Source organism: Lathamus discolor, chromosome 13 (assembly GCF_037157495.1).
Source record: "Lathamus discolor isolate bLatDis1 chromosome 13, bLatDis1.hap1, whole genome shotgun sequence".
NCBI classification, from domain to species: Eukaryota; Metazoa; Chordata; class Aves; order Psittaciformes; family Psittacidae; genus Lathamus; species Lathamus discolor.
In genome coordinates, this window is record NC_088896.1 from 9,999,050 (window position 1) to 10,024,222 (window position 25,173).

Consider the following 25,173-nt stretch of genomic DNA (forward strand, 5'->3'; position numbering starts at 1 on the left):
AGGCAGTTCCAGATCCACCCCTTCCATGCTGCTCAATCTCCTTTCTTACCAAAGCACCAGCTCTGGCATGTCATGCACAGTTTAGGCTGGGTTTTGTCTCCTGCTAGTTCTTGGCAGTGAGTAACAACTATGTGCCAGTGAAGAAACCCTGACTGAGCTCTGTGGGACATGGAAACCAAAGAAATGAGGGAACTCGGCTCAGTGCAAGGAATCATGTTGGACCTGGGTGGTGGAGCCTCTTGGACTGGTCAGCCCCTCTGTGCCCCAGCTCCTCCAGGAAGTCAGCTCAGAGAGACCATTGCATATATCCTCTCTTCAGAACTGGGCTCTGTTTGGTCCTCGGGCAGCACTGGCTGCCCTGCAGAGCATTGGAGAGTCCACATGGTCATCCGCATTTCCCATCCTGATTCACTGTCTTCTTGTCTTTTCTGCTGCCATCTTATGTTCCTGTTTTCCCTCACACCCAGATAACAGCAGGGATTTTAGGGTCTGCATTTGGGGAAATTCTGGGTAGAGAAGTCATCGTGTATCCTCAGCTCTAGGCTTTGGGCATGTGTTAGCCTCATACATTTAAGGTTGCAAAACCATATATACCTTTTTTGCAATTTGTCTTTTTTTTTTTTCTTCTTGGAAAACTTTTTTAAAGAAACAAATTAGAAAGCAAATACATTGGTTTTATACAGTGAGTCTTTTCAATATGAAGTCAGGCAGCAGAGCTGCTCTTTGGTCCCGTCACCTTTGAAGAAATGATTGTCATCTCACTTGAACAAATACTGTTTCTTCATTCTGAAGGAGTGGCAACAGCCTCTGACAGTGATGTGAGGTCTTTAGTGTGGATTTCATGTGAAGAAGTTATTTTTCACAGTGTGACTTTAAAGTCGACTTTTTTCCCCCAATTACTTTACATGTTGGCAGCAAATTAGCTTTGAGGGAATATTGTGCACATCACAGTTCTCTGTTGATGTACTGGGGAGTCAGTTTTGGATCTTTTAGCTCAGTCAGACCAATGACTGACATTGTTCATGTCTCCATTTCTGTAGATTTGAAAGACTTTCTTTTGACAAGGAAGGTGATGTGGAAAAAAAAGAAGCCAAAGTACAAGGAATGATTGGCAAAGTGATGATATCATCAAATGTTCAAAGCCTTTGCAAATTGAAGCTTATTAGGCTGACATTTTGTCTTCTATTCAGCACTAATTGGAATCATGCCTGGGTGCATGATGTGGAAGTTACTTAATACCCGAATGTTTATCATGACAAAATGACAGAAATCGATGTCAAGGATGCTGTAGATTTCTGTTTAATGGAGAAAAACAATATATTTCAAACTGCAATTACATATCTCACAATAATTTATATTCATATGTATGAAAGTCCTTCTGAACTATTGCAACTATTCTGAACTATTCGGCCCCTAAACTATTGGCCTGATTGTGAATATTCCATTTTTAGGTTTAAAAGTTGCTCTTCAGAGTTCATAAAAACAGCACTGATGTAGTTTGAAAAAGAAAATAAAGAATGAGAGAGAGAAAAACCCCTGACACAGTGTTTTTACTTGAAACGGATCTGACAAATCCCACGAAGAGTGAACTCCATCTCTCACATGGGTGATACAATTCTTCTAAAGTTGTCTCTGACAGCTTGAATTCTTTTGTAGTCTGTGCTTTCTGCTGTATTGGCATCTGTAAAATGAGTTTAGAAAAGAGAAATAGCGAGGAAAGTGGGTTTTGGAAAGGCAGCTGCTGCAAACACAGAGGAGGCTGGAATATTGGAAAATAGCTGTGTTTTGTCTTGCTGTGTTTGGTACCATTGGGGATGTCTGAGCTCGAGGTGCTTACCCCTGTCCTGGGCACATGTGTGCTGTCTGGGTAGCACACATGGCCACTGTGTTGTCCTACATCATCATCTTGGAACTTAGGAGGTTGAATTCAGATCTCGATTAAACCTCAGTATAACATATATATTTATTCAACAGTCAATGAAAGCTACCAGTTGTTAGTTGAAATCATCACCTGAATGATTTCTAATGAAATACAGATTGAGTATTGCAAGTAATGTATTTAAAATTAAAAATAAATAAATAAATAACCCCCCGACAGCAATCAGTGTAGTCTGGGTGCTGATAGGAATTACTGGTCATTATGGCACTGATACAGCTGCTTGTGTATTACTGTAGACTCCAACAGTCCTGTAACTAATAAGATGTTGACAAGCAGTAGTTTAAGGGCTGATGGTAATTATTTGTATTGCTGGAATTCTCTCAGGGGTCTGAGTTAGTGAGAATGTGGAGTAACATATAGTTCCTGTCCCATAACATAAGCTCATAACACAAATGTGCTTACAGGCTATTAGAAGTGGGGGCAGCAAACAGGAATTTGAGGACCTGTGATACACAATGAGGTTTATCAGTAGGTTGACATGGTTTGAGCAAGCAAGCAGAAGACGCAGCACATGAGGTGGTTCCCTCAAGTGGCTCTACTAATGACACAGGGAAAATGCCTTTCCATGGTTTGTCTGTAGCATTAGCAGGAATCTAAAGTATATTGAATATGTGCCATGTCTGCAGTTGCTGCTGTTATCAGAGGTTTCTTATGTGACTGAATAGAAAAGGAAGAGTGACTTTAGGAGGGAGATGAGCACGGGAAGAACATTTTTGTCTGTTCAAAGTTTGGGAACCCTATAATGATTTACATGCTTATATAAATGCTGTTTTTTTCATCTATTCAACCTACGCTTAATAACAACTAACTGTAAGCTCTCCAAAACGATATTTTGTATTGATTTCCTTGTAGAAAAGCAAATTTAAAGAACAATTTGTTACTGTACCATTTGATCTGATGGATACTGTTGCTGGCGAGTGGAGGGGAAGAGAATGAAACAGGACCCAAGTTGTCTATATGCCACTGGTAATATTAAAGAGAAAAGACTTGTTTTCCTGCTAAAGTCAGTGTGTGTTTATGTGTGTATATGTATGAGCATGTGTGTGTATGTATTATTGCCCTCTAATGGATAGAACCTGAATGGCCCAGCTTCACATGCTTATACAGGGTTTCTGCAGTAAAACATTATTTTCAGGGTGTCTGATATTTTAGAAGAATCTTGCAGTGTTTATTCATGTCGGATACATCTTTTGTGTGTAATGTGCCTTAAGTTTGTAACGTGAATTTGAAATGCAGTAGCAAGTCCTGCAGTTTAAAGTCCCACAACCTTTTCATTGTTCCCTGCCGGTTTATTTCAGCTAAATTAGAACTGCTTAAAATTTTATTTTCCTGTTTTACCATAGTGCTAAAATAACTGAATATGAACAGAAAGCACTTGATCTCTGTGCAACAGCAGCAGCAACATTTTCGTGTCGATGTTTTCTCTTCAAAAACAATTTGAAGAGAAGTAGATGAGCAGAGCTTGCTCCCCTTGCTTTATTTCATCCAAAGCTTACCCCTGTCTCAACACTCCTGCTGAGAGCTCCACATAACCTGGATCTTTCAAGCTCCTGAGATGTGGTTGGAAGAGGGAGTGAGATCTTCATCTCGTTTCTGTGTTTGACACCCTGACTGTAGTGGTTGTTCCCTGCAGTCACTTCCACCCCATCCTGCTGAGCAGCTTCCTGGCTGCTCACATGCATGGTTTGTTTTCCAGGAAGAGTGGTGAGAGTGGGTAATGGAACATTCATAGACTAAGGTTCAAATCTTCATGAGATTTGTGATAAAGTCAAAGGTTCTAGTGATGAATGGTGGAATAGCTTTTAAATATAGCTATATTTGAATGTAACTTTAGAATAACCTGACAAGGAAAGCTGCAGGTTAGTTGTAAATTGGATTTACAACTGTTTGTACTGAAAGTACTCCACTTCTACATGTTTGTTATAGTGAAATCTTAACATAGTTGTATTTTTCCCTAGCAGGATTCTGTTTCCATTCAATAAATACCTTTGGGAGAATTAGATTTCAGAATTACATTTCTTTTCTCTGCAGCTATAGACTATTCCTTTTCAAAATTTACAGTGCCTGTGTTTGCAGTTGGGTAACTATACAGTGCTGTGAACACGTAGCAGGACATCTGTTGCTAACAGCTTTCTTCATCTCCAGCTGTAGGTGCATGCAATTTCAGAGCAGCAGTGTGCAAGCAACAGTTCTCTTCCTTCCCTCGAGGATGTTCATGACGGTGGTGGTAGGCAGCATGGTTATTACATGGGAATATGGTTCCTGATAGGTATACATTGCAACAAACCAAATATTGATAATTATGAAATCATAAATGAGCTGGGGAGGCCAGCAACTGATTTCACAGAGCTCTGTGTTAAGGAATCTCCAATCTCTGTATGTTAAGTTATAGCCACCTATCATATTTCTGTTTATGATGCAATTAACGAGCTGACTCTAGGTTGGAAGAACAGAAAGAACAGTGCATTAATGAAATTCCCTTGTAATGACTGTGTGTTTGTATGAATGACTTCTCCAAGGTGTGGTACAGCACAAGGGATGCAGTGCTTGCTTCTCATGTCCCTCCCAGGGCTGGGCTGCTTCCCTGTGCTCTACCTGCTCAGCTTGACAGCCACTTTCACAAGAGGCTATTGTAGTGATCTGAGAGCTTACTCCTGGGAGTAAAGAGATTGTCTCTGGGTTTGGGGATACTACATTTTCCATTCATGGTGAAAATAGAAAAAAATTGCATTTAACAGAGTGCTGATGGGAACTTCCTTTGCATTTATAAATATTGGTGGTTTTTTCTTCAAAACATGGTGTTTCCTAGCAATATGTTGGGTTTTTTTTTTCTGAGAAGTGTTATTTTCCACTTACAATACATTGGCTGCCATTGTTTGTATTGTTTAGGATCAGTTGAGGAATTTTTCTAACTGTTATTTTGATGTGATGACCTTGTTCATCAGTGAATTATGAAAGCTCTGATTGTTTAGGGCACAGGAAGGGTACAATACATTACTGGGTCACATGCTCCTTTAATGCATGCACATTGTGATGGCAGTAGTAATAGCACCATTAAAGAACAAAAGGTAGCAAGCATAGTAGCTCTGTATCTGGCCAATCCCCTCAAATTACCATAAATATTTGAGCAATCTGAATAGTTTTGGACTCTAGTAAAGCTTTCCTGTTTTTATCTGGCACCGAAGGAATATGGAATAAAGTATTCATTTAACAAAGTATAAAAATATGTATGCTATGCAGTTATAATCATGTGTCATTAATCAGAAAATACTGCAGAAACTCTGACAAATTAAAAACACAAGGATGTGTCTGCAAGGGCTTTTTCAGTCATTAAAAAGCTGCTTCACCTCTCAGGCAAACTATTTAATGGCAACTTCTTGCTCAGTGTACTGACATCTTCAAAGGCTCTGACATCTGTCGGCCTTTGAACTACCATTAAAAAATATTATCCCATTTCCATTCTTTTATGCCCATTTTTTTAATTATAGCCCTTCTTTCAAGTTGGGAACATGGTTGGTTTAAATGATGCTGTCCTTTCGTTTTCAGCCACCCAGCTGCGGTTTGAATAAATTGATGTAGAATCAAAGGCGGGACTTTAAAGGGAAAAGGTTTGATGGACTTGGACTCCGAACCAGATGAGGTTTTATGATGAAAAGGGTTTAATCCCAGCACAGGCATCGCTTCTATCAGTCGAGCAGTACAAAGCGATTCATATATATAGGTTCACGAGAAATGATCTATTTTTTTTTTTTTTTTAAACAGCACAGATCTCTTCAGGACTTGCAAATGTGGCATTAGCTAATATTCAGAGAGCTGATTTCCTTTCATCCACCAGAAGCTTATGATTATAGTACAGTTCTCGAATTGGAAATGAGAGCTGCAACACAGGTTTAAAGCTCTGCTGTCTGATTTGTATTCAATATACATGTCACTGCGGGACAAGCTAGTCTAGGCCGAGCTGGTTCAATAAAGGGAAAAACAGTTTCAGCATCTGAAATTCGGGGGGGGGGATGGGGGGGTGGGAGAAGGTACCAATTAATTCTTACCTGTGCTACCCAAGTATCGGGGTGGATACTTAGTAGATTGCTATCATTTCTAAAGCTGTGCAAACAAAACCTTGTGATAATGTTTCTTTGGCATCTTTTTCATCTGAGGCTGAGAGAAAATGGGCAGCATTAATCAATAATGGCTTCTAATGCAGTCATTTATATGGAAGGCAATGTTTGTTTTTCAGTGCATGAGTTTCAAGGAGGTTTAGCAGAGACTGCTTTGCTATTCCTTTATAGCAATAGCTTTCATTACTGTGGTAATTAGGCATGCAGAGAGAGAAAGCTGAAATCTCTGCCTCAAAAAGGCATCAGATGCCATTTGTCAAAAATGCCGCCTCATGGTATGCAAGAAATAATCTAACAGTTCCATGATCTTTGTGCTTCATGTTAGTAGAGATGTGGTACACAGTCATTAGTAAAGATGTGGTACACAGTCATGATTCCTTACTTCTTCGCAGTAAGATCATGTCCTTCAAAACAGTGATGCTTGCCACAAAAGTAAAAGCAGTGAATTTCAAACTTTGTGTCCTATAATTTATGTACTCTGAAAAGACTGTGCTTCATTGTTGTACAGAAAGGAGACTACTCCACTTGGTGCTCTGCCTCTAGTCAACAGTTTCTCCTTCAAGCCCTTCCCACAACTGTTGGTCCTTGCCAGAGTATTCAGTTTAGGGCTAATACATTGTTCCTAATCTCCAGATGCATTTTGGGGGGAGTGGTGTTGTTTGTTTTTTTTGGCAGGGTGTGAGTAGTAAATACAAACGTGGACCCATATAAATGGATATACATATAATGGGTTATTTTATTTTACTCTTATTTCATAGAATTTGCATGTTTAGTGTGTTTAGATTTTACATTTAAACTGCATATTAATATTTATTCAAAGTACACAGTATATTCAAAACAGTTGCATAAATAAATCTGAAGAAATTCCTGCCCCAGGATGCAGGGGCCTATTTGTCATTCAGAAAATGAAGTGGCATCAACTGCATTCAAGGACAAACCCAAGAAGGATGAAAAGGATAGAGATCAATGTAAAGGTGCCAGAGGAAGATACTGAGCCAAAAAAAAAAACAACAAAACCCTTCTCTATTCCAAGAAAAGAAATGTTATGCACACAGTTTTCATATATTTTGTACAGATCATCCTCTGATTGATCTTGTCTTTCTGAACTAGTAGCTGTGGAGCTTGATGCTTCCAGAAGGTCTCTGAACTTGGAAGAGCCACTGTCAAGATGATGGGAATAGTGCAACCAGCACTGAAGGATGAAGGTGCAGAAAGGGAGACTAGAAATGGTGTCAGCTCTATGTGTGTGACAATAGGTGCCATAATCTGATGCCTTTGCCTCCAACCTAACAGCCAGGTTAGGCTAAAGGCTTCCTTCTGTAGGATTTTCGTCCTTGGATGGAGGTGACTAATTTATCCGATTTGATATAAGGATTGGTTGATCAGAATATGCTTCTTCCATTTAGGAGCTGATTTCAAAAAGGAGAAAGTCAAAAGTTGCATGTCTGTGTAATTCTGCATCTTCTTTGTGTAAGCAGCTAACATACACAAAGCAATGTACCACAGCTGATTTATTAGCAGAAATACTGCAACCATTGTTCCTGCCTTTCAGAAATGAGCTTCTTTTGAAAGTTAGAGAGTGATTATTTCTTTAAAGTCTAAACCTGCAAATGACACCATTTTTATTTCTGAACCTGCTGGATTTCAGGATTTCTGCTCACACATGTGCCATTCCCGAGACCGGGAATGAGGACTTTGTATTTGGTTAAAAACTGTCATCTTTGAAGCAGCAGCATGATGTCAGTAATGAGAGAGTTTCCTGGTGAATTAGGTTCTTTAGTAGAACAGAACAGTACACACACGCTTATGCATTTAAGTCATCTTTAGTCATCAGCACAGAGAATAACAGCATCAGGTGCCTTAATTGGCTTCCTGTGGTTATCTGGAGTTCTCAAAAATTCTCTCTATTTCACCTTGATTAACAGTCAGGGCAGAGCTTGAGCAGTAGCATGAACTTCGGTCTTCCTTGAGTCCCTCAACTGTCTGTTGAGGAGATAGTCATGGCAGACGACTTGAGCAGGAATCATTTGGTTGCATTAAACAAATGTTTGTGTTTGTGGTGCTTTTTTGGGTGTTTTTCTGGGGGGTTATTTTAGCAATTCTACTTACAGTGAAGACTTTTCATTAGTTGACAGGCAAAGACATTTCTCATAGACAATGCAGCCTGTACCTCTTCTGGGGACAAATTAGGAATTATAATGCATTTAATTTTGCTGCCTCATAGAGATGAATGTCTGTAGTAATCCTTAAATCTGTAATACATCATGTCTGTATTTAAGTCAGTATTACATGTTGTTCAGGAAGCATTAATGCTTTTAAATTTAATACATGGAAAATTTAAATGCAAATGTTTTTTAAAAGCTTTGATTTAGGGGGTGCTGGACACAGAAGCGCTCTCAGATTGATGCTTATTTCCTCCCAATCCACTGCGGAGACTTTTAGCCTCCATTTCTGTAATCCATTGCAGGAAAGTCCTTCCTTAAATAGCAGTAGCTTTTCTTCACTTTCAGAGCAAGTTTTGGTCCAGTGTTATTTCAGAAGTGAATGTATCTTAACATTCATCCAAAAGGAATATTTTCCTTTCCTATCCTGAAATACAGAAAATAAAGCTACAATTTTCATAAAGGAAAGCAGGGAAGACTAGACATGTATTCATTGTAATTTTCATCAATCATCATTTAGGGATAGGTTGTTATGGTTTTATGATACAGTAAACCTGGTTTTGGATATAGATTATTATTTCTTTTTATTTAGCCACTCCATATTTTATCTATATTCTGCTTTCAAAAGTCACTGTATTAAGCAGGCATTTATGGCTGATTTTTTTTAATCTCCATCATATTTAAGTTCCATTAATGCAGTTATGTGGATTGTTAGGTGCTAGTTGAATGTCTCTATTGAATTTCTTAGTAGAAAGACAGAAGGAAATGTCTCCTCCCCGTAGTCCTTTCCAGGTAGGTCTCTTAGCATTCTAATTCAAATCACTTTGTTTGTACAAAGAAAAGTGTAGCTGTAAACATCTCTTTCATCAGAGGGAAGGAAGGCTGGATGGTTTAATTTTTGACTCACTAATCTATTTCGAAGCAAATACAGTAAATCACGTAATAAGAAACTGTGCTGGAGCTGTCTTCCAGGCAAGAGGGCCAAGTCTTTTACAGGTCTTAGAACTGTTAAATGGAAAACGTATTTACATTTATCTCCATTTCAACTTGGCAAGTCATCCTTTCACTCTCCAGTGCACCGTATTGTTTAGTTACACATGTAGGCTTGAGGTTCTTCTGTTTGACTAAAAGTCATTTTATTAGGTAGGCCGTGACAATAACCACCCTATATGAAGTTCTGCTTTCTAGCTGCTGTTAACTAAATTGGAATCAAATGGACTTATGTAAATTAAGAAATCAAAATAAGCTCTGTTAATTTGAAGTTCTTTGTGGAGCTGTTCACATGGATGTCTGATTTTCTTTCTCCCCTTCTCTCCTCCCCTTCATTTTTTAAAGCTCAGTTTGTAGCTTAAGTGCCATTTACATTAACTGGGATTTAAACAGCTAACTGGCTGCTTTGAAAGTCCGGATCTCTTTAGGTGCACTCCTTTTGGAAAAAAAATGATCAAAATTTCTGTTTTCCTTAATGGTACTGCACACCATGAAAATTTGCTGCCCCTTTCCGGCACGTAGACATAGATTTAGGAACAAGGATGATGCCAGTTTTTTCTGTGTAACTTGCATTTTGATACCTGTGTATTGTGTGTTTCTTTTCAACCTTCAGAAATACGTATGGCAAAGTTAGTGTGTGTAGCAGTACAAAAGAATTCCTAAACTTGCTATTATTCCCTGCCCATGGCAGGGGTGTTTGGAATTAGGTTATCTTTAAGATCCCTTCCAACCCAAACCATACCGTGATTCTAATATTCTACAGTTTGATTTCTAAACTCTGAACATCTGATTTTTGCATGTATTAATAATTTCATCCCATCACTGCAGTGTAGTTACATAGAGGATAAAGCTCTCTTCTAGTTCAGAAGTTACGTATTATCACCAGTGTTATGGACAGAACTTTTTCCCTCAAGGGTAAGAACACTTAGGTATGTGCAAAATACTGCATAAGCATACAATAAAATGCATCTCTGAGTGCTGAAGTTTCAGCTTTGCTGATATTTAAGTGTTTCTAGTAAGTACTAGACTACTGATCAGGATTACTTCTAATTATGGCTGTGCTAGCAGGGCTCCTGCACTTCCATGATTTCCTCTAGAAGAGCCTGCACAGCCCTGTGCTTTTTGGAAGGGCTCTGAGGAGGTGAGACCAACCTGTTGGTCCTTGAGCTGCTGCTCATTTTCACTTCATTTCACGCCATTTCATTTATCTGCTCCCTTAATTACCGTATTTATGGGCCTATGTGTTCTTACCCAAAAGGCATTTAAATTTGACAGTGTAAAGTATGGTGCTGTGAGAGCTAAATAGCTGTTTATTACTTATCCCTGTTAAGTTGTGCTCTGCCACATCATTACCCATGTGATAATGTGTGTGACATTTGTAGAAGTTTCCTTTGCAAATCAAATCTATCTTTTCAAGGATTCATAATATCAGCAAATTGCTGATTTGATAATTGGATTCTAAATTCTTAACATATTTTAATTGAAAATAATATGGCATAGCAAATATTTTTAGTATAGTTGGTTAAAATGGTCATAATAAAGTTAATTACAAAGCTTTATTTAAGGATGACAAGAAGCTTGAGCTATTAAATTTCAGTGACTCTTGCTAATTCATAAATCTTTTAAAGTGTCGGTTGAGGTGTGATACCCCTTCAGGTGTAGGTTGTAGCTTAAACAGAAAGATTCCTCTTTCAGCACTGCTGTGTGTCCTTTTAATCTTCGTCATGTTAAAACGGAACTACAAATAGAGCTGCCAGTGGGCCGAACTGGCCAGTTGAAATTCATTTGGCATGGAGAAAACAGGTATACTGGGCACAGTGAGTCCAGCTGGGTAGGATACTTTGTGGACAAAAGTTATCCGAGAGCCCTTAGAACTGTGCCTGGCCCTTGGTCCTGTGCTTGCTCTTACGGTTTAAGGGTAAAAAATCACTGTGATAGTTCCCTAAGACCACAATGAGATCAAGTGCCAGACTGATTGTTGTGACCTGCCAAATCTGCAGTAGTAAGATTTATTAATATAAACCAATTTTGTTTTAAGCGGAAATCAGCAGTACACAACTTTGAGGTTCCTACAGCTGTATTTTTTTCTAAGCATCGAGCTGCAAAAAAATAGTATTTGTTTACTTTTTAGGACTCATTGCTTATTTTTGTGATGGTAGAGAAACTTGTACTATCTGTTTCTCAGCACTTGATAAAGCTTTGTTTATTAGTAAGTAAGCTAAACTAGTTCAGATTCCCACTTTCAACAGATAATCCCTTCTGAGGTATTTTACAGTACATGTGCCACCAGTTCCTGTGTGACTGGGATGGGATATTCGTCCACATCTTCTGGGACGTTGCACTGATCATGGGTTAAAAGGGAGTCATTGTCAGCACTGGCTCACTGGGTGCTTCTACTTTGTTCCTCGTTTTCCTTTTAATTCTCCATCATCAAAGCAAGGTTTGTTTTTACTCCAGACTTCCTTTCCCTTGACTGGACTGATCTCCTTTCAAAAATAATCCACTACCCAATAACAAATGTTATGTGTACCTCATCCATCTCTGTCACATCACACCAGTGTAACAGGACACAAAGGAACAAATCTCCCTTTCAGAAGGGTTCAGCTGATGGTTTCACATTGTGCTCTCTTCAAATATATGCACTGATTTTAATGCTCTTCCAGTTGAGAAAATGCTGAGATGAGTATTGGCACAGAGAGGCAGATGCTAGGTATCAGTGGTTCAAATGGGGCTGTTACTTACAGGCTAATATTTTAGGTTATTGTCCTAGAAAGTATCATTGTGATCATCTGAACCCAACAGTTCATGTCTGAGTGAAGTCCATGGAATTGCTCAGAGGTTTTGGGTGGCTTTGTTGGGGGTTTTAAATGTTACACACAAGCAAAATTAAACACAGCAAATTGAGACTTACACAGTCATCTGCAACTGCAGCCAAGTCAGCCCAACATGGAAAACTTTTGAAACTCTGTTGAAGGGTTGTCATGATCCACTTGAGCAATGCAGTGGTCTTTAAAGTGATGCCCTGTTTCAGCAGCCTGAGTACACTCAGCAGTGAAGGGTTATTGCAACTTCATCTGCTGGAAGATGTTAGTCACTGTACAAACTGCTGAAGCAACACCTAAATGACTCTGGATCTGAGCCTCAGGGAATAAGTTGAGTTGGATTTGATTTTAACTCTGCATTGCTTGTTTTTGTGACTTTAAAATGCCCTCAACACTGAAGCTGAATGCAATGATGGGGTGGATGTGGTTTGGTGTGTAATACACTGAGACAGTGGAGTCCATGTATTCCACCACTGTGGGTCTGAAAGATGCAGTCATACTCCAGCCTCTTCCTTAGAAACTGATCCAAGTAAATGCTTCATTGGGTTGAAGTAGAAGCTCCTGAAAAATAAAAGGAAGATGTGTTTTTATTGGTTTTAGTTAGACTGTACTCATTGGGTCCTTTTCTCATCCCTGTTGCCTGTAACTGCAGCAAAGCTTCAGCCATCAGCACCAGATTTTAATTGAAACTTTTTGCCAACTTTATATTTTCTTATGCAATTTACTTTTTAAAATTAAGAGCACATGTTTTCCTTCCAAATAACATGCAGTACATTTATTGGCATTTTAAATAGGCCAAAGTGAGTGAGCAACCTTCTTTTTTTCTTTCAAGTCTATTTTTTCCCTACAGGCAAATTGCTGTGGGCTTATGACCCACCCTTTTTATGACACTATTTCAGGACAGATATTCTTAGTTAGAATTCTGAGTTGTTCCTTTGAAACAGAAATAGAAATCACCATATCAGCTAGCAGTTTCTTCAGCCATGGGGCTGTCATACGTGCACACAAAGACATATAAGTATGCCATATAAGTTCATACGCAAACACTATCCTGTCACACAGTTTACATATTTGTACTTTTGTTTCATTTAGGATACACTGTGAATTAGTGTTTTCTTTCTATTTGCTTTCCTGTATGTGGATTAAGAGTCCTTTTACAAGATGATTTCTTGTTTGGGGTATGCTGCCTTGGCACAGGATCACAGAATAGTTTGGGTTAGAAAGGACCTTAAGATCATCTAGTTTCAACCCTCCTGCCATGAGCAGGGACACATCCCACTAAACCATCTCACCCAAGGCTCTGTCCAACCTGGCCTTGAACACCACCAGGGATGGAACATTCACAACTTCCTTTGGCAACCCATTCTAGTTCCTCACCACCCTTACAGTAAAGAACTTCTTCCTTATATCCAATCTAAACTTTCCCTGTTTAAGTTTTAACCCATTACCCCTTGTTCTATCACTACAGTCCCTAATGAATAGTCCCTCCCCAGCATCCTTATAGACCCCCTTCAGATACTAGAAAGCTGCTCTGAGGTCTCCACGCAGCTTCTCTTCTCCAGGCTGAACAGCCCCAACTTCCTCAGCCTGTCTTCATACGGGAAGTGCTCCAGTCCCCTGATCATCCTCATGGCCTTACTCTGGACTTGTTCCAGCAGTTCCATGTCCTTTTTATGTTGAGGACACCAGAACTGCACACAATGCTCCAAGTAAGGTCTCACGAGAGCAGAGTAGAGGGGCAGGATCACCTCCTTCGACCTGCTGGTCACGCTCCTTTTGATGCAGCCCAGGATACGGTTGGCTTTCTGGGCTGCGAGCGCACACTGAAGCCGGCTCATGTTCATTTTCTCATCGACCAGCACCCCCAAGTCCTTCTCCACAGGGCCGCTCTGAATCTCTTCTCTGCCCAATCTGTAGCTGTGCCTGGGATTGCTCCGACCCAGGTGTAGAACCTTGCACTTGTCATGGTTGAAATTCATAAGGTTGGCATCAGCCCACCTCACAAGCGTGTCAAGGTCCCTCTGGATGGCATCCCTTCCCTCCAGCGTATCAACCGAACCACACAGCTTGGTGTCATCGGCAAACTTGCTGAGGGTGCACTCAATCCCACTGTCCATGTCAGTGACGAAGATGTTGAACAAGACCAGTCCCAACACCGATCCCTGAGGGACACCACTCGTTACAGGTCTCCAGCCGAACATCGAGCCATTGACCACAACTCTTTGTGTGCGGCCATCCAGCCAGTTCTTTATCCACCCAGTGCTCCACCTATCAAATTGGTATCTCTCCAATTTAGAGAGAAGGATGTCATGTGGGACAGTGTCAAATGCTTTGCACAAGTCCAGGTAGATGACATCAACTGCTCTACCCCTGTCCATCAGTTCTGTATCCCTGTCATAGAAGATCACCAAATTGGTCAGGCAGGATTTCCCCTTAGTGAAGCCATGCTGGCTGTCACCAAGCACCTTGTTGTTTTTCATGTGCCTTAGCATTCTCTCTTCCAGGAGAATCTACTCCAAGATTATGCCAGGCACAGGGTTGAGACTGACTGGTCTGTAATTCCCTGGGTCATTCATTTTCCCCTTCTTGAAAATGGGGGTTATATTTCCCTTTTCCTAGTTCATTGGGAACTTCACCTGACTGCCATGTTTTTCCAAATATGATGGACAGTGGCTTAGCAACTTCATTTGCCAGCTCCTTCAGGACCTGTGGATGGATTTCATCAGGTCTTGTGGATGTTCAGGTTCTTAAGATGATCTCAAACGAGAACCTCTCCTAAATGGCCATCCCATGGAATTGCTGTGAGCTTCTGCATTCTTGGTAAAAAAGATACAGATCTCTTTCATTTTGTTTACTTGTATCTATACAACCAAAATAAAGATTATAACATTTTGATCCATAAAAGGCAGTGAATAGCAGTAACGTTTTGGATCTATTGTACATTATAAAGTCTTCATTTCTTATGCTTAAGCCTTACGTTTAGCACAAGAATGAGTTGCTCTGGTGGAGTGTTTAAGATGTATATTTCTCAAACCAGCTTTTGTACTCAGTTTATTGTTTGGACCATGCAAACAATTTGGGAGACCTGGTTCACAAACAGAGCTCAGCAGCCAGGAGAAGACTTTAAGAAACCAATAGCGAGAAGGAGTACTCAGTTTTACAAAGAAACCAAGCAAGCATCATGCCTTCAGATCTCAAGTATGAGAAGTGAGATTTTGTAATTGCTTCTTTTGTTTTTCCACAGAATCATTAGGAACAGACAGCTGCTCCCAAGTTTTGTATTTCATGGATTTTTCACAACTGAGGATTATGTCATTTTGGGTTGGTCTTTTCCCTAGTAATACTAATATGCCTACATTTGAATCTAATAATAGTTTATTAAACCTGGCATGTGGCAAAGCAGAATCTTAGTGATGGAAAGTTTGGGATTCATTTCCATTAGCAGTTTGAAGATATCCGTGTCATACAAAGTTGTCTTATGCAGCAAGTGGTTCGGTTGTAAGCTGCTTCTGCCAGAGACTTTGTTTATGGGAAAAAGTAATCTGGCTGTGAGAACTAGACTTATTTCAAAGTAATGGACAAGAGCTATGTCTCTGATCCCCAATATAAGCTTTTTCCAGTCACTTTGGAGAGATTAGATGTCTCTTAACATCATCTTACTAGCGGTGAAGTTGCTCCAAAAGGACTCCTTTAATCATATTAGTTTCACTGCCATCACCCCGTCTTCAGATTCTTTCTTCTTTCCTAATAGAACCAAATCTCCTTTTGCCATCTATGAGGTCCAACATTAATGCTCCTTTGCATGTTAATTACTGTTACTTTACCCTACTTCAGCCCACTAGCTATTTACTCCCGTTTTGAATCCAAAGAGTTGGAGCTGTTACTTTTTCCATGTGGCAGTAGAAAACACTATATTGTGCTATTTAACTTTTCTAACAGCTTTGTATAAGAGTTATTGATTATAGAACAAAGTAAAGGAGAAAGATGGAACAGTTAAGAATTCACGTCTCTATGGCTTGTAATATGATTTATAAATGAATTTTCCTTGTATTATAAGAAATTAGCCTTAGCTCCATATCCTATATATTTAATCAAACATTTTAGGAAAGAAGTACCTCAGTTTAACTTATACAGGGAGAAACAAAGTTTAAGAAGTTTTTTGTTTTAAAAAAGAAGGAATGAAAACCAAAGGAAAGCAGTGGTGGAGGAGGAATGAGGCCTCCAAAAGAGCGCTCTCAGATGAAAAGATAGTTGTTACTGTTCCAGGCAGGACTTGAGTTGGAACAGTTATTAAAAAAGCCAAAGTCTGTGTATGTCAGGTTAGAACTTGGACTGTATCATCCCATAGAAATTGGAGTTAGTATCTCCATTGACTTAGCATTGCTTAGGTTTAGTAAAAGCCAGTTAGGCTGTCCTCTTATGTTCTTGAGGTTAAATCATTTTCTGAAAGAGTTACAAAAGTACATTGTAGCTTATAATTACAAACTAAAATGCACTTTACATTTTTAGTCTGTATACAGATTTAATAAAACAATTAAACATATGTAGAGGAAAAGATCAGGAAAGGAAGGAAAGGATCTAGTGCAGATTACACTATATGAAACATATGTTTGAGATAATGCTGATAGAGCTGAAATATGTGGCCTGTGTTATACTTCTGTATACAAATGATGTGCTCGTTCCATCTCCACGCATGCACACACACAATTTTACCTTTGACATAGTAGGGAATAATGCCAGTGAGTAATTAGGAAAGCATGGAAGCAAAAGTCAGTCCTGTGCTAAGTTTCTGAGATGGTTGATATTATTTAATACATATTACAGCTGTGATAGTTGAAGGACACAGCTGAAGGTTTGAGGGGAATCAACATGTCTTTTATTACACCATAGAGTTCAAATGGTTGGAAAAAAACAGGGAGACTTTCAAGCCTCGATTTTCCTCTCTCAGATCACAGTATTTATAACAATCTGTCTTGGGATATTAATGTACAAGGCAATATATCTGATAGTCATTCACTTCCCAACTTTGGTCAGAAATGAATGTTTCTTTTTCAAAGCTTTGTAGTAATGTGGTTCTCAGAGACTGCAAATAGGTGGTTTAGCTGGATACAGGCAGTATATTAAAAATGTCTGAAGAAGAAAAATAGTAGTTGGAGAGATCAGGGCTCTAGAATCAGTAACTGACATTCCAGGGCAATGGGATCTTTAAATATACAGTAATTTTCATCAGACTTTCTTGTGAAACCTTTAATAAACTGGAGCTGAGTTGCCTACATTTGTTTGCTAGAACATAAGTCTCTCATCTCTATATTGTCACATCCTTTAGGAAAGAATTCCAGGGAGCTGCAAAGTTACTTGTGAAGCAGGGAGGGAAAGGGGAAAATTCTGTGTGAGACTTTTAGGGAAGATGCTAACTTTCTGAATTTATGAATGAAAACATACATGTGCTTGCAGCACCACACATCCACTTAGCTGTAAGGACATCTGCAACATCCAGATGCAATGCTCTTATACTGCATTTGAGAAGCTACAGAAGACATACACTTAGAAAAGTGACCAGTAACAGTTACTCGGAAGTGTAAATCTAAAGTAGTAAATGTATACTCTACTGCTACTGCACAGCAGCAATGTGTATTCTATATAATCCAGGAGTAACACAGCTTTACTGGCAATAGATTTCATTCTTCGCTCTCCTGAGGTCCCCCATGGAAGGCAGGCAGTGAGATACTATTCTGCTGCCGCTCCACAGCTCCACCTTCTGCATCCCGGAACATAGTTTGCTCCCAAGAACTGATGGGTAATGTAAAAAAAAGTTGTGGATTCTGAACTCTGTCGCTTGCATTTTGAAGGTCGGGTATCTTATCTGTATTGTGTTTGCAGAGATTGAATAGTTCCCTGCACTGGTCCATGTCATCCTCTCTCACCGTGTTCTGGTTCCTCACCCAGAGGAGGACGTTCTTTGATACTATCCTGGTGTACATTATGATGAAATACAGTCTATAATCTGTAGCAATGATTGATAGTATGCTGGTATCTTGTTAGAAGGCAGCAGGTCATTTCTTAAGGGAAAAAAACCCATAGTTAGGATTAGGGTTAGTACATTACATAATGGACAGTGTATGTAGTGATTATATGCCACAAATTCTGGGACACCTCCTCCAAAAGGGTAAATCTTGCTCTATGTATGTTTTAGGCAGGGAGGATCTGTATTCATCTGCATGTATGAAAAGAAGGGGAAGAACAGTAAGAAAAGCCAAGAAAAGGGATAGAGAATCTTTTGAGTCTGCTCCCTACCCGAGCTGACAGCCTGAGAGAATCAAGTGGGTTTTGTTTTGTAGGTGTGGGGTTTTTTTACACTTTGTTTGTTCTTTATTTCAGGTTATCTGTGATATGGAGAACCAAATCCACAAACTGAAGGAAGAGCTTATTCAGGTGAACACTCAGCGGAAGCAGCAGCTGCTGGAGCTGGGCCATCAGTGGGAAGAGGAGAAGCAGAGGGCAGCTCGAGACCATGAGATGGCACTGAACAAGTTGAAAGTAGAGGGAGAAAAAAAGATGTTAGACCTGAAAAGGATACATACAGCAGAAACGGAGAAGGCTTTAGATAAGGTGAGAGGTTCATATAGCTTTGCTTGTGGTTTGGCCAAAGGGGAGGAATCACCCCAAAAGCCAGGGAAGCAAAGTTTCACTGAGGAAAACTGTTTAGGGGTCACTTGAGTTGGAAGAACAGACGTGTACTTTAGATCTGATATTGGATGCCACAAGCATGGCTTCTCCCTGCCTGTGAAGGGCAGCAGTGGCTGCTGTATCTGTTCTCCCTGTGAGCAGAGCTGGGGCAGCGCCTTCAAGCCATGGGGAGTGTGGAACAGGAACAACCGCAGCACTTGGGAGCTTATGGGGTTGAAAACTCCACATGATTTCAAAGGCAAAGCCAGCCAAGGACTAGGCTGATCACTTTTCCTTTGCTGGAACAGATGGAGTAGAAAGGGCAGTTCCATCTAACCGAGCTTTTTCCTCCCTTAAAAAGAGGGAAAGTTCTTAAGGAGGAAAAATTTCAGGCAAGGAAATTGGGAGTTGGTAACAATGGTTGGTCTACTTCTGCCTGTGTGCATGGGGTGAGCAAGGCCTCTGTGAAAGGCTTGAGAATAGAGATTAATGTTACATCAGATAACAAATATATCAAGGCTTCCCTGTTCACTGGGGTCGCTGACTCCCCATCCCCTTGTACTGGGGTCTGAATTCAAGTATTTCCCTACATTCAGGATGATATGAACTAAACCATGTGAGTTTTCTTTCGAAAGCTAAACTAAAAAAAACCCCTTACTTAATATTTATGGTAGGCACTGTGTATATGTAAGCAGATAGTTGTTGAGGTATCTTTTATATGCATTAATGTAATAAATAATACATTTCGTTGCAAAGCGATGTACAGTGGCACAAATTAACAATCCACATAGAGTGTTTGAACAGCCTTTGTGAAAGTGACATTTCATTTACCTGCGTCAGGTTCTTGGTCTGTAATTTTAAGCAGCGTTTGGAGGATTATGTTGGAAATCAGCCAGCCTGAAGCCATTAAAATGGCTGTGATCAACAATTCACAATCTTTTCTGAATGTAAGGAAAGCTCCGCTTGGCATAATTATTTAAAGCCAAGGTCACAGAAAGTATTTAAACCTTTGAAATTCATCATTAAAGGATTAATTTTAACTCAGGAAGACATTGTCATTTTTGCTTAAAAATGGAATTTGAATCTCAATTCTTTTCTTTCTTTGATCTTTTTTTACATGTGTAGTATAGCAAAAGAAAAGTTAACTTCTTTACATCCTCAAATTAAAGTTACAAATAATCCTTCATAGGGCAATATCTTTAATAGTCTTGAATTGTCAGTTCTGTCAGAAATACTATTTTTTTTTAATTTGGTGGATTTTTCTCCTATTTTTCCAAAGAAATTGCTAATTTGAAGCTGTATTAGCTGCTATTGAATTATTTTTTATTATTTAATCTACTTCCCTATTTTTACTTCTAATGAGAAGAGCACATGTTGAGTAAAAGAGAGGAGGAGGGGAAAAAGGTATCTTTGATGGAAAGTCTCTCACAGACACAGGAAAATACCCTGCAGTACCTTCAAATCTTCGTTTACCCTTCTGTTTCATTTCTGTCTTCCATATGTAGAGCTGTGGAAATTGGCTGCAAAGTCCAAAAGTCAAAGTAGCTTAGAGAGCAAGCTCCATTTACAGCTCAAAAGTTACAGTTTCAGCTAACCTAGTTCAAATCTTGATCCTATTAAAGTCCACAGCACTCGGATAAAATCTCCTTCATCAAAGGAGGGGGAAAAAAAAGCATCTTATTTGCAGCATGAGTCTTGTTTTTAGAAGTCCTTTTATTTTTCTAGTGAATCTTCTTGTCCTGAAATTTAAGATAATCTGGGAGAAAAAATTCTCCTCTGAATTTGCTTTTTTCCCCGGCCAATTCTTTAAAGATTGCTTAAAAATCCAAGGGGAAGCTGAATTTCACTGTTACAGTTGGAACATCTGACTGTCCATATTTTCTGAAGGTCAGGCCATTCCCAAGTGAAGGATCTCATCCTTGTGGTCTGTTTTGTGAGTTAGAACAGTGATTTCTGTGTGGATTGCTTTGTGTAATTGTGCACTGTTGTTCACATGAACATGATTAAATCAAAATGAAATGGCTGGCACTTAAGTAAAAGGTAAAAATGGGTAGAAGGAGATGCAGAATTCTGATGGCACTACCCTCCCCATATCCCTGCTCCAGTGGGGATGTGAAGGGAGAGGGGAGCAGAGATAGAGGAACAATTTTCATTGCAAGCACACTGGACACTTAACTAGTTGTTGCTATTTGTAGACAGCTTTTCAGTCTTAGGGACACATAATTTACTGAGGTCTTTAGTTTTTTCTTGCTTAAAAATCTCAACTTTAAAGGTAGTACATTGTTTATTGTGGTGTGCATTTGATTTTGTTAGTGATTCCAGCATATAATGCTAGAAAGTTGCTCAATAAACATACTACAGTAATGGTTTTGAACCTGTGATTTTAAAGGCAAGTATCTTTTGACAGTTACTGCATCTCCCAGTCCCTGGGGAATGATAAGTGAGAAGGATGTAGAGAAATCAGGACTGAAGTTAAGCCAGGTGTTGTGGAAAAGAAATATCCCAGGCAAAACCAGGATACCTGGAAAGAAGGGAGGGGTGGGAGCAAGGTCTTTTAAGATTTGGTTTCATCCCTCACTGTCCTGCTGATTTGATTGGTAATAAGTTAAACTGATTTCCCCAAGTCAAATCTGGTTTGCTTGTGACACTCCCAGTAGCTGCTCTGCTCCTGCTGGAGCAGGGCAGGAATTCCTCCTAAGCCTTGGTTTTTGCTGGATCAGGTGCTGCAGCCCAGTCACATGTAACCATCTTATTGCTCACCTTTTGACATGTAACATGGTAGTTACATTAGAACACATACCCACCTTCTCAGGTAAGGATAACAAAAGTTAATGTCCTTAAGGTCGGGTAAGCCATGCTGGACAAAAATGAGACAAAGCTGATAGCATGGAGAAATTGAAACTGCACTTACCATGTTCTAAGGACTTCAGTACTTCCATAATATCTGTTATCATCTGTTTCTAACATAAAAATGACTTCAGAATAGTTCCAATTTATTTCTTGACTATTAGTTCAGAACTCTTAAATATCATTTCAGAAGCAGACTTGTATTCAAGCATAATGATTTTGATTTACATTTAAAGAATAGATTTAATTCACTTGCATTGCATGATATCAAGTGATTATCACATTTTCTGATGTGATGGTAATTTTATTTCTTTTATTTGACTCTGTATCTCATTATAATGAAACAAAACATGAACTGTTTAAGAAATGAACATATTAGAGAATACAGAGTACTGTAGTTGGATTCCACTAATGACTGATTTCAGCAGGAGGCAGGTGTGCTGTACGTTGCATCAGCAGCACTTATGGCGCAAACACAGATCAGCCAGGTGTAATGGACTGCACAGAGCTGATGAGCATTTTCAGGTTTGCCAGAAATTGCTAAAAGCAAGAGACAAACTGCATTTCTAAGTGTGTGCAGATGTGAGGCTTGGCTAACACCAATGTTTGTAACGTTCAACTGTGGTATTTTCTTGGCAAAGAAGATGAGTGTTTAGAAAGCACGACCCGAGCAGATTAGTAGACATGCTAATGATGCTCAAAGGAAGCAACCTGGGAACAATGAAAATATCCCATAGAAAAGCTCTTTGAGCAGCACACATGAGCAAATTGGAGTGGGACAAAGCGGTGTGGTGAGGTTTTTTTCTTCTCTAAATAATTTTCAACATTTAGCTTTTTATTGACTTCTTTTCTGTGTTTAAATAGATATTTTGAGTCATCATGTTAAATCTTTACGTAGGTTCCAGGAACATCTAATTCTCTTTCAGTGCTGCTTTTCTTGTGGAGAAATAATTTACATTTTTGTGTATTGACTGTACTAAACACAGATGAGATTTGATTACAGGATGAAGCTGTAGTCAAAAAAGTCAAACACTTTAGTTTCTGGGCTGCAGCTCTTCTGATTTCAGGACAGTTGTGACATAGTTTGCTCTGGAGAGACAGGACTCCAAAATAGCAGTGCAACCTGGCGAGAGCCAGGCAAGTCGTGCTTGAAGACATTAATGATGGAGCAGTTAGTTGTAGTCTGAGATTTCTATTATTTTAAGTAAGTATGGACATTTACAATGTTTTCTAGTCTATACCTGTTGCAATCACTCCACCGATGTCTGGTGGGAAGTCAACATAAAACTGAAATGCCGAGGGAATTCAAAGATCACTGTGTAAGTGACCACTTCCCTAATTAAGAATAAGTATTCTATTTAATAGGTATGGTTTAATATCATGGTTTTGTAACAGGGCCTTTTTCAAAGATTGGAAGACAGTGGCCTATAACTGGAAGCTGCTTCATTTTTGAGCAGCTTCTACTTGCATGCAGCTGGCATATAAGGTACTAATAATGTGTTTCAGAGAGCAAGTTAGTCCTTCCTTTAGCATCAAGCTTTGTGATGCTAGATTAATTAACTAGTACAGCCCTAGGATGGGGTCCAGTTGGACATATTCATTGGGCATATTTTCATATTGCATATGTAGGAATACCTTTAATTCACAGTATCTGTTCTGGCACTGTACTCATATAGATGATGTCACACTGTTCAGCACTGGCAAAGAAATAGAAGATGAAGGGAAAGAATATGACATCTTCAGAGATTAAAGAGATACTCCAAGAGCTACTCTATTAAAAGTATTGAGTTTCCCCTAAGCGATTAAGTTACTTCTGCTTATAAAGAATAAGCATTGCATGCTTTCCATTAGCTTTCATTGTTCAATACTGTCTCTGTAGCCCTTGTTCTTCTCTGCCAACTCTTCATTTCATTAACTACCAAAAATGATTTCATCTTTGTATTAAGACCTTCTGGGAAGGGGACCATCTCTGCAACAATTCCATAGGTTCCTGTGTAGACTTCTGAGCATAATGGAGCCTTTGATCTGAGTGACACCTTTCACTTCATTAACTTGAACAATAATAGCCATAGGACAGACAGCTTCATCTGTGTGAGCATCCAGATGAACTATTTCTACACTCATTGTGGTGATACCCTGGTTATTTACATGGGGGCAAATAGGTCAACCATAAAATGTGAACACATATTCTTCCTGAGTATAATGATACCATTAAATTGGTATCTAATTATAATGTAGATGTATGTTTTTCTCCTTGCTGAACGCATCCAGGATCTCTACCAGTTGTTGTATACATGCCATTTTTTTTTGACTAAAATTCTCAAAAGATGGTTTGAATTTATTACATAGATTCTTTTGCTTGAGCCTTAGCTATGAATAAGCTAAAGAGTCTCTAATTCTTACCAAGAAGAATTAGCACAAGAAATGTAGATTGTTTAATCTATAGCAAATTGAAGCCCAATTGAATCATTACCTCATTCTCTCCCTTTTTTTCCACCATACTATGTGTTTTGGAGAAGGCTGATTGCATGTAGGCTCAGTTTTCTCTAATTCCCTAACTTTACTTATCTTTACATCCCAGGGTATGCTATAACACTAGGAAAAACCCTGGCTATTTTTCAGTAATTCCAGCTGGTTGTAATGAGAGATTACTTTTTATTTATTTTTATTTTTTAACAACTTGGCCAATTCATTGTTAGATTCCTTGCGAACTGTTGAATGAGCACCATCTGCTCTGGGTGCCCAGCCAGGGGCGAGAGGACAGATCCTACGCTGATGCCCTAGTGCTAGATCCTAGTACCTGCAGCCATCACTGCTGACTTTAGTGGGGCTGGTTCATGCTTTTGTTTGTGCAAACAACAGTAACTGGTGTTTGTTACCTGGAGTCAGTAAGTGCTAAGTGGAAATTTCCGCCAAACCTGAGTCAGCACAAGGCAAAACAAAAGCTACCCCATGGAATGTGTCCATCACATCCCTACTTAGGTCAGTATTCAGGTATCTGAATTTTTTACTATAGCATTATCTAGAAAAAATGCTCAGTTATCAAGACCAAACTAATAGATTACAAACTAATATAAAACATCTTTATTGCATGTTTGAGTTCTGGCACGATTTGAAAACATTGTTTGTACTTATTTGCTCTTTCTTCATATCTTTATAATAGAGAAAAGCTGCAGGTGGCTTTTGCCCCCCCTCCTTTTTTGAAGGGGAAGGAGTGTTTGGGAAATAGGGAAGGGGTAAAATGATATTATTAGTCCTTCAGAGTCTTTAATGTGAAGAAACAAAAGTGTTCCAAAACGACTGGCTTACAGCTGCAGAACATGTCACGGAGTAAAACCCACCTTCGTTAAATGAGTGAGAAAGAATTCTAATTGTTTTGAAGTTCTTATGATCAGGCTGCGAATGCTTCATTGTAATGTGATACTAAAGTGCCTCAATTATGATTTGTATATTTTGGTGCCAGAAGGTTTTTTTTCTTATGCTAAATTATTAAGTTCTGTCAGCTGCTGGGCTGTCATATAGAGATACAGTAAATCACATTATATTTTGTCATGGATTACACAGAGCAATAAATTTGGGAACAGAGATCAAAGTAGTTTCACAATCACATCTGAGTGTAGGAGGGGTGTTTA

The 25,173-nt window shown here is 39.2% G+C and overlaps 1 protein-coding gene across 4 annotated transcripts in view; it reads left to right on the forward strand.

Annotated features, from left to right (window-relative positions):
* CEP112 (centrosomal protein 112) overlaps window positions 1-25,173 on the forward strand; it is a 158,731-nt gene that overhangs the window by 81,606 nt on the left and 51,952 nt on the right. For all 4 annotated transcript variants that reach the window (XM_065693275.1, XM_065693274.1, XM_065693276.1 and 1 more), the window contains exon 21: window positions 18,407-18,637. In XM_065693275.1, the coding sequence (XP_065549347.1) occupies window positions 18,407-18,637 (231 nt within the window). The remainder of the gene's footprint in view (window positions 1-18,406; window positions 18,638-25,173) is intronic.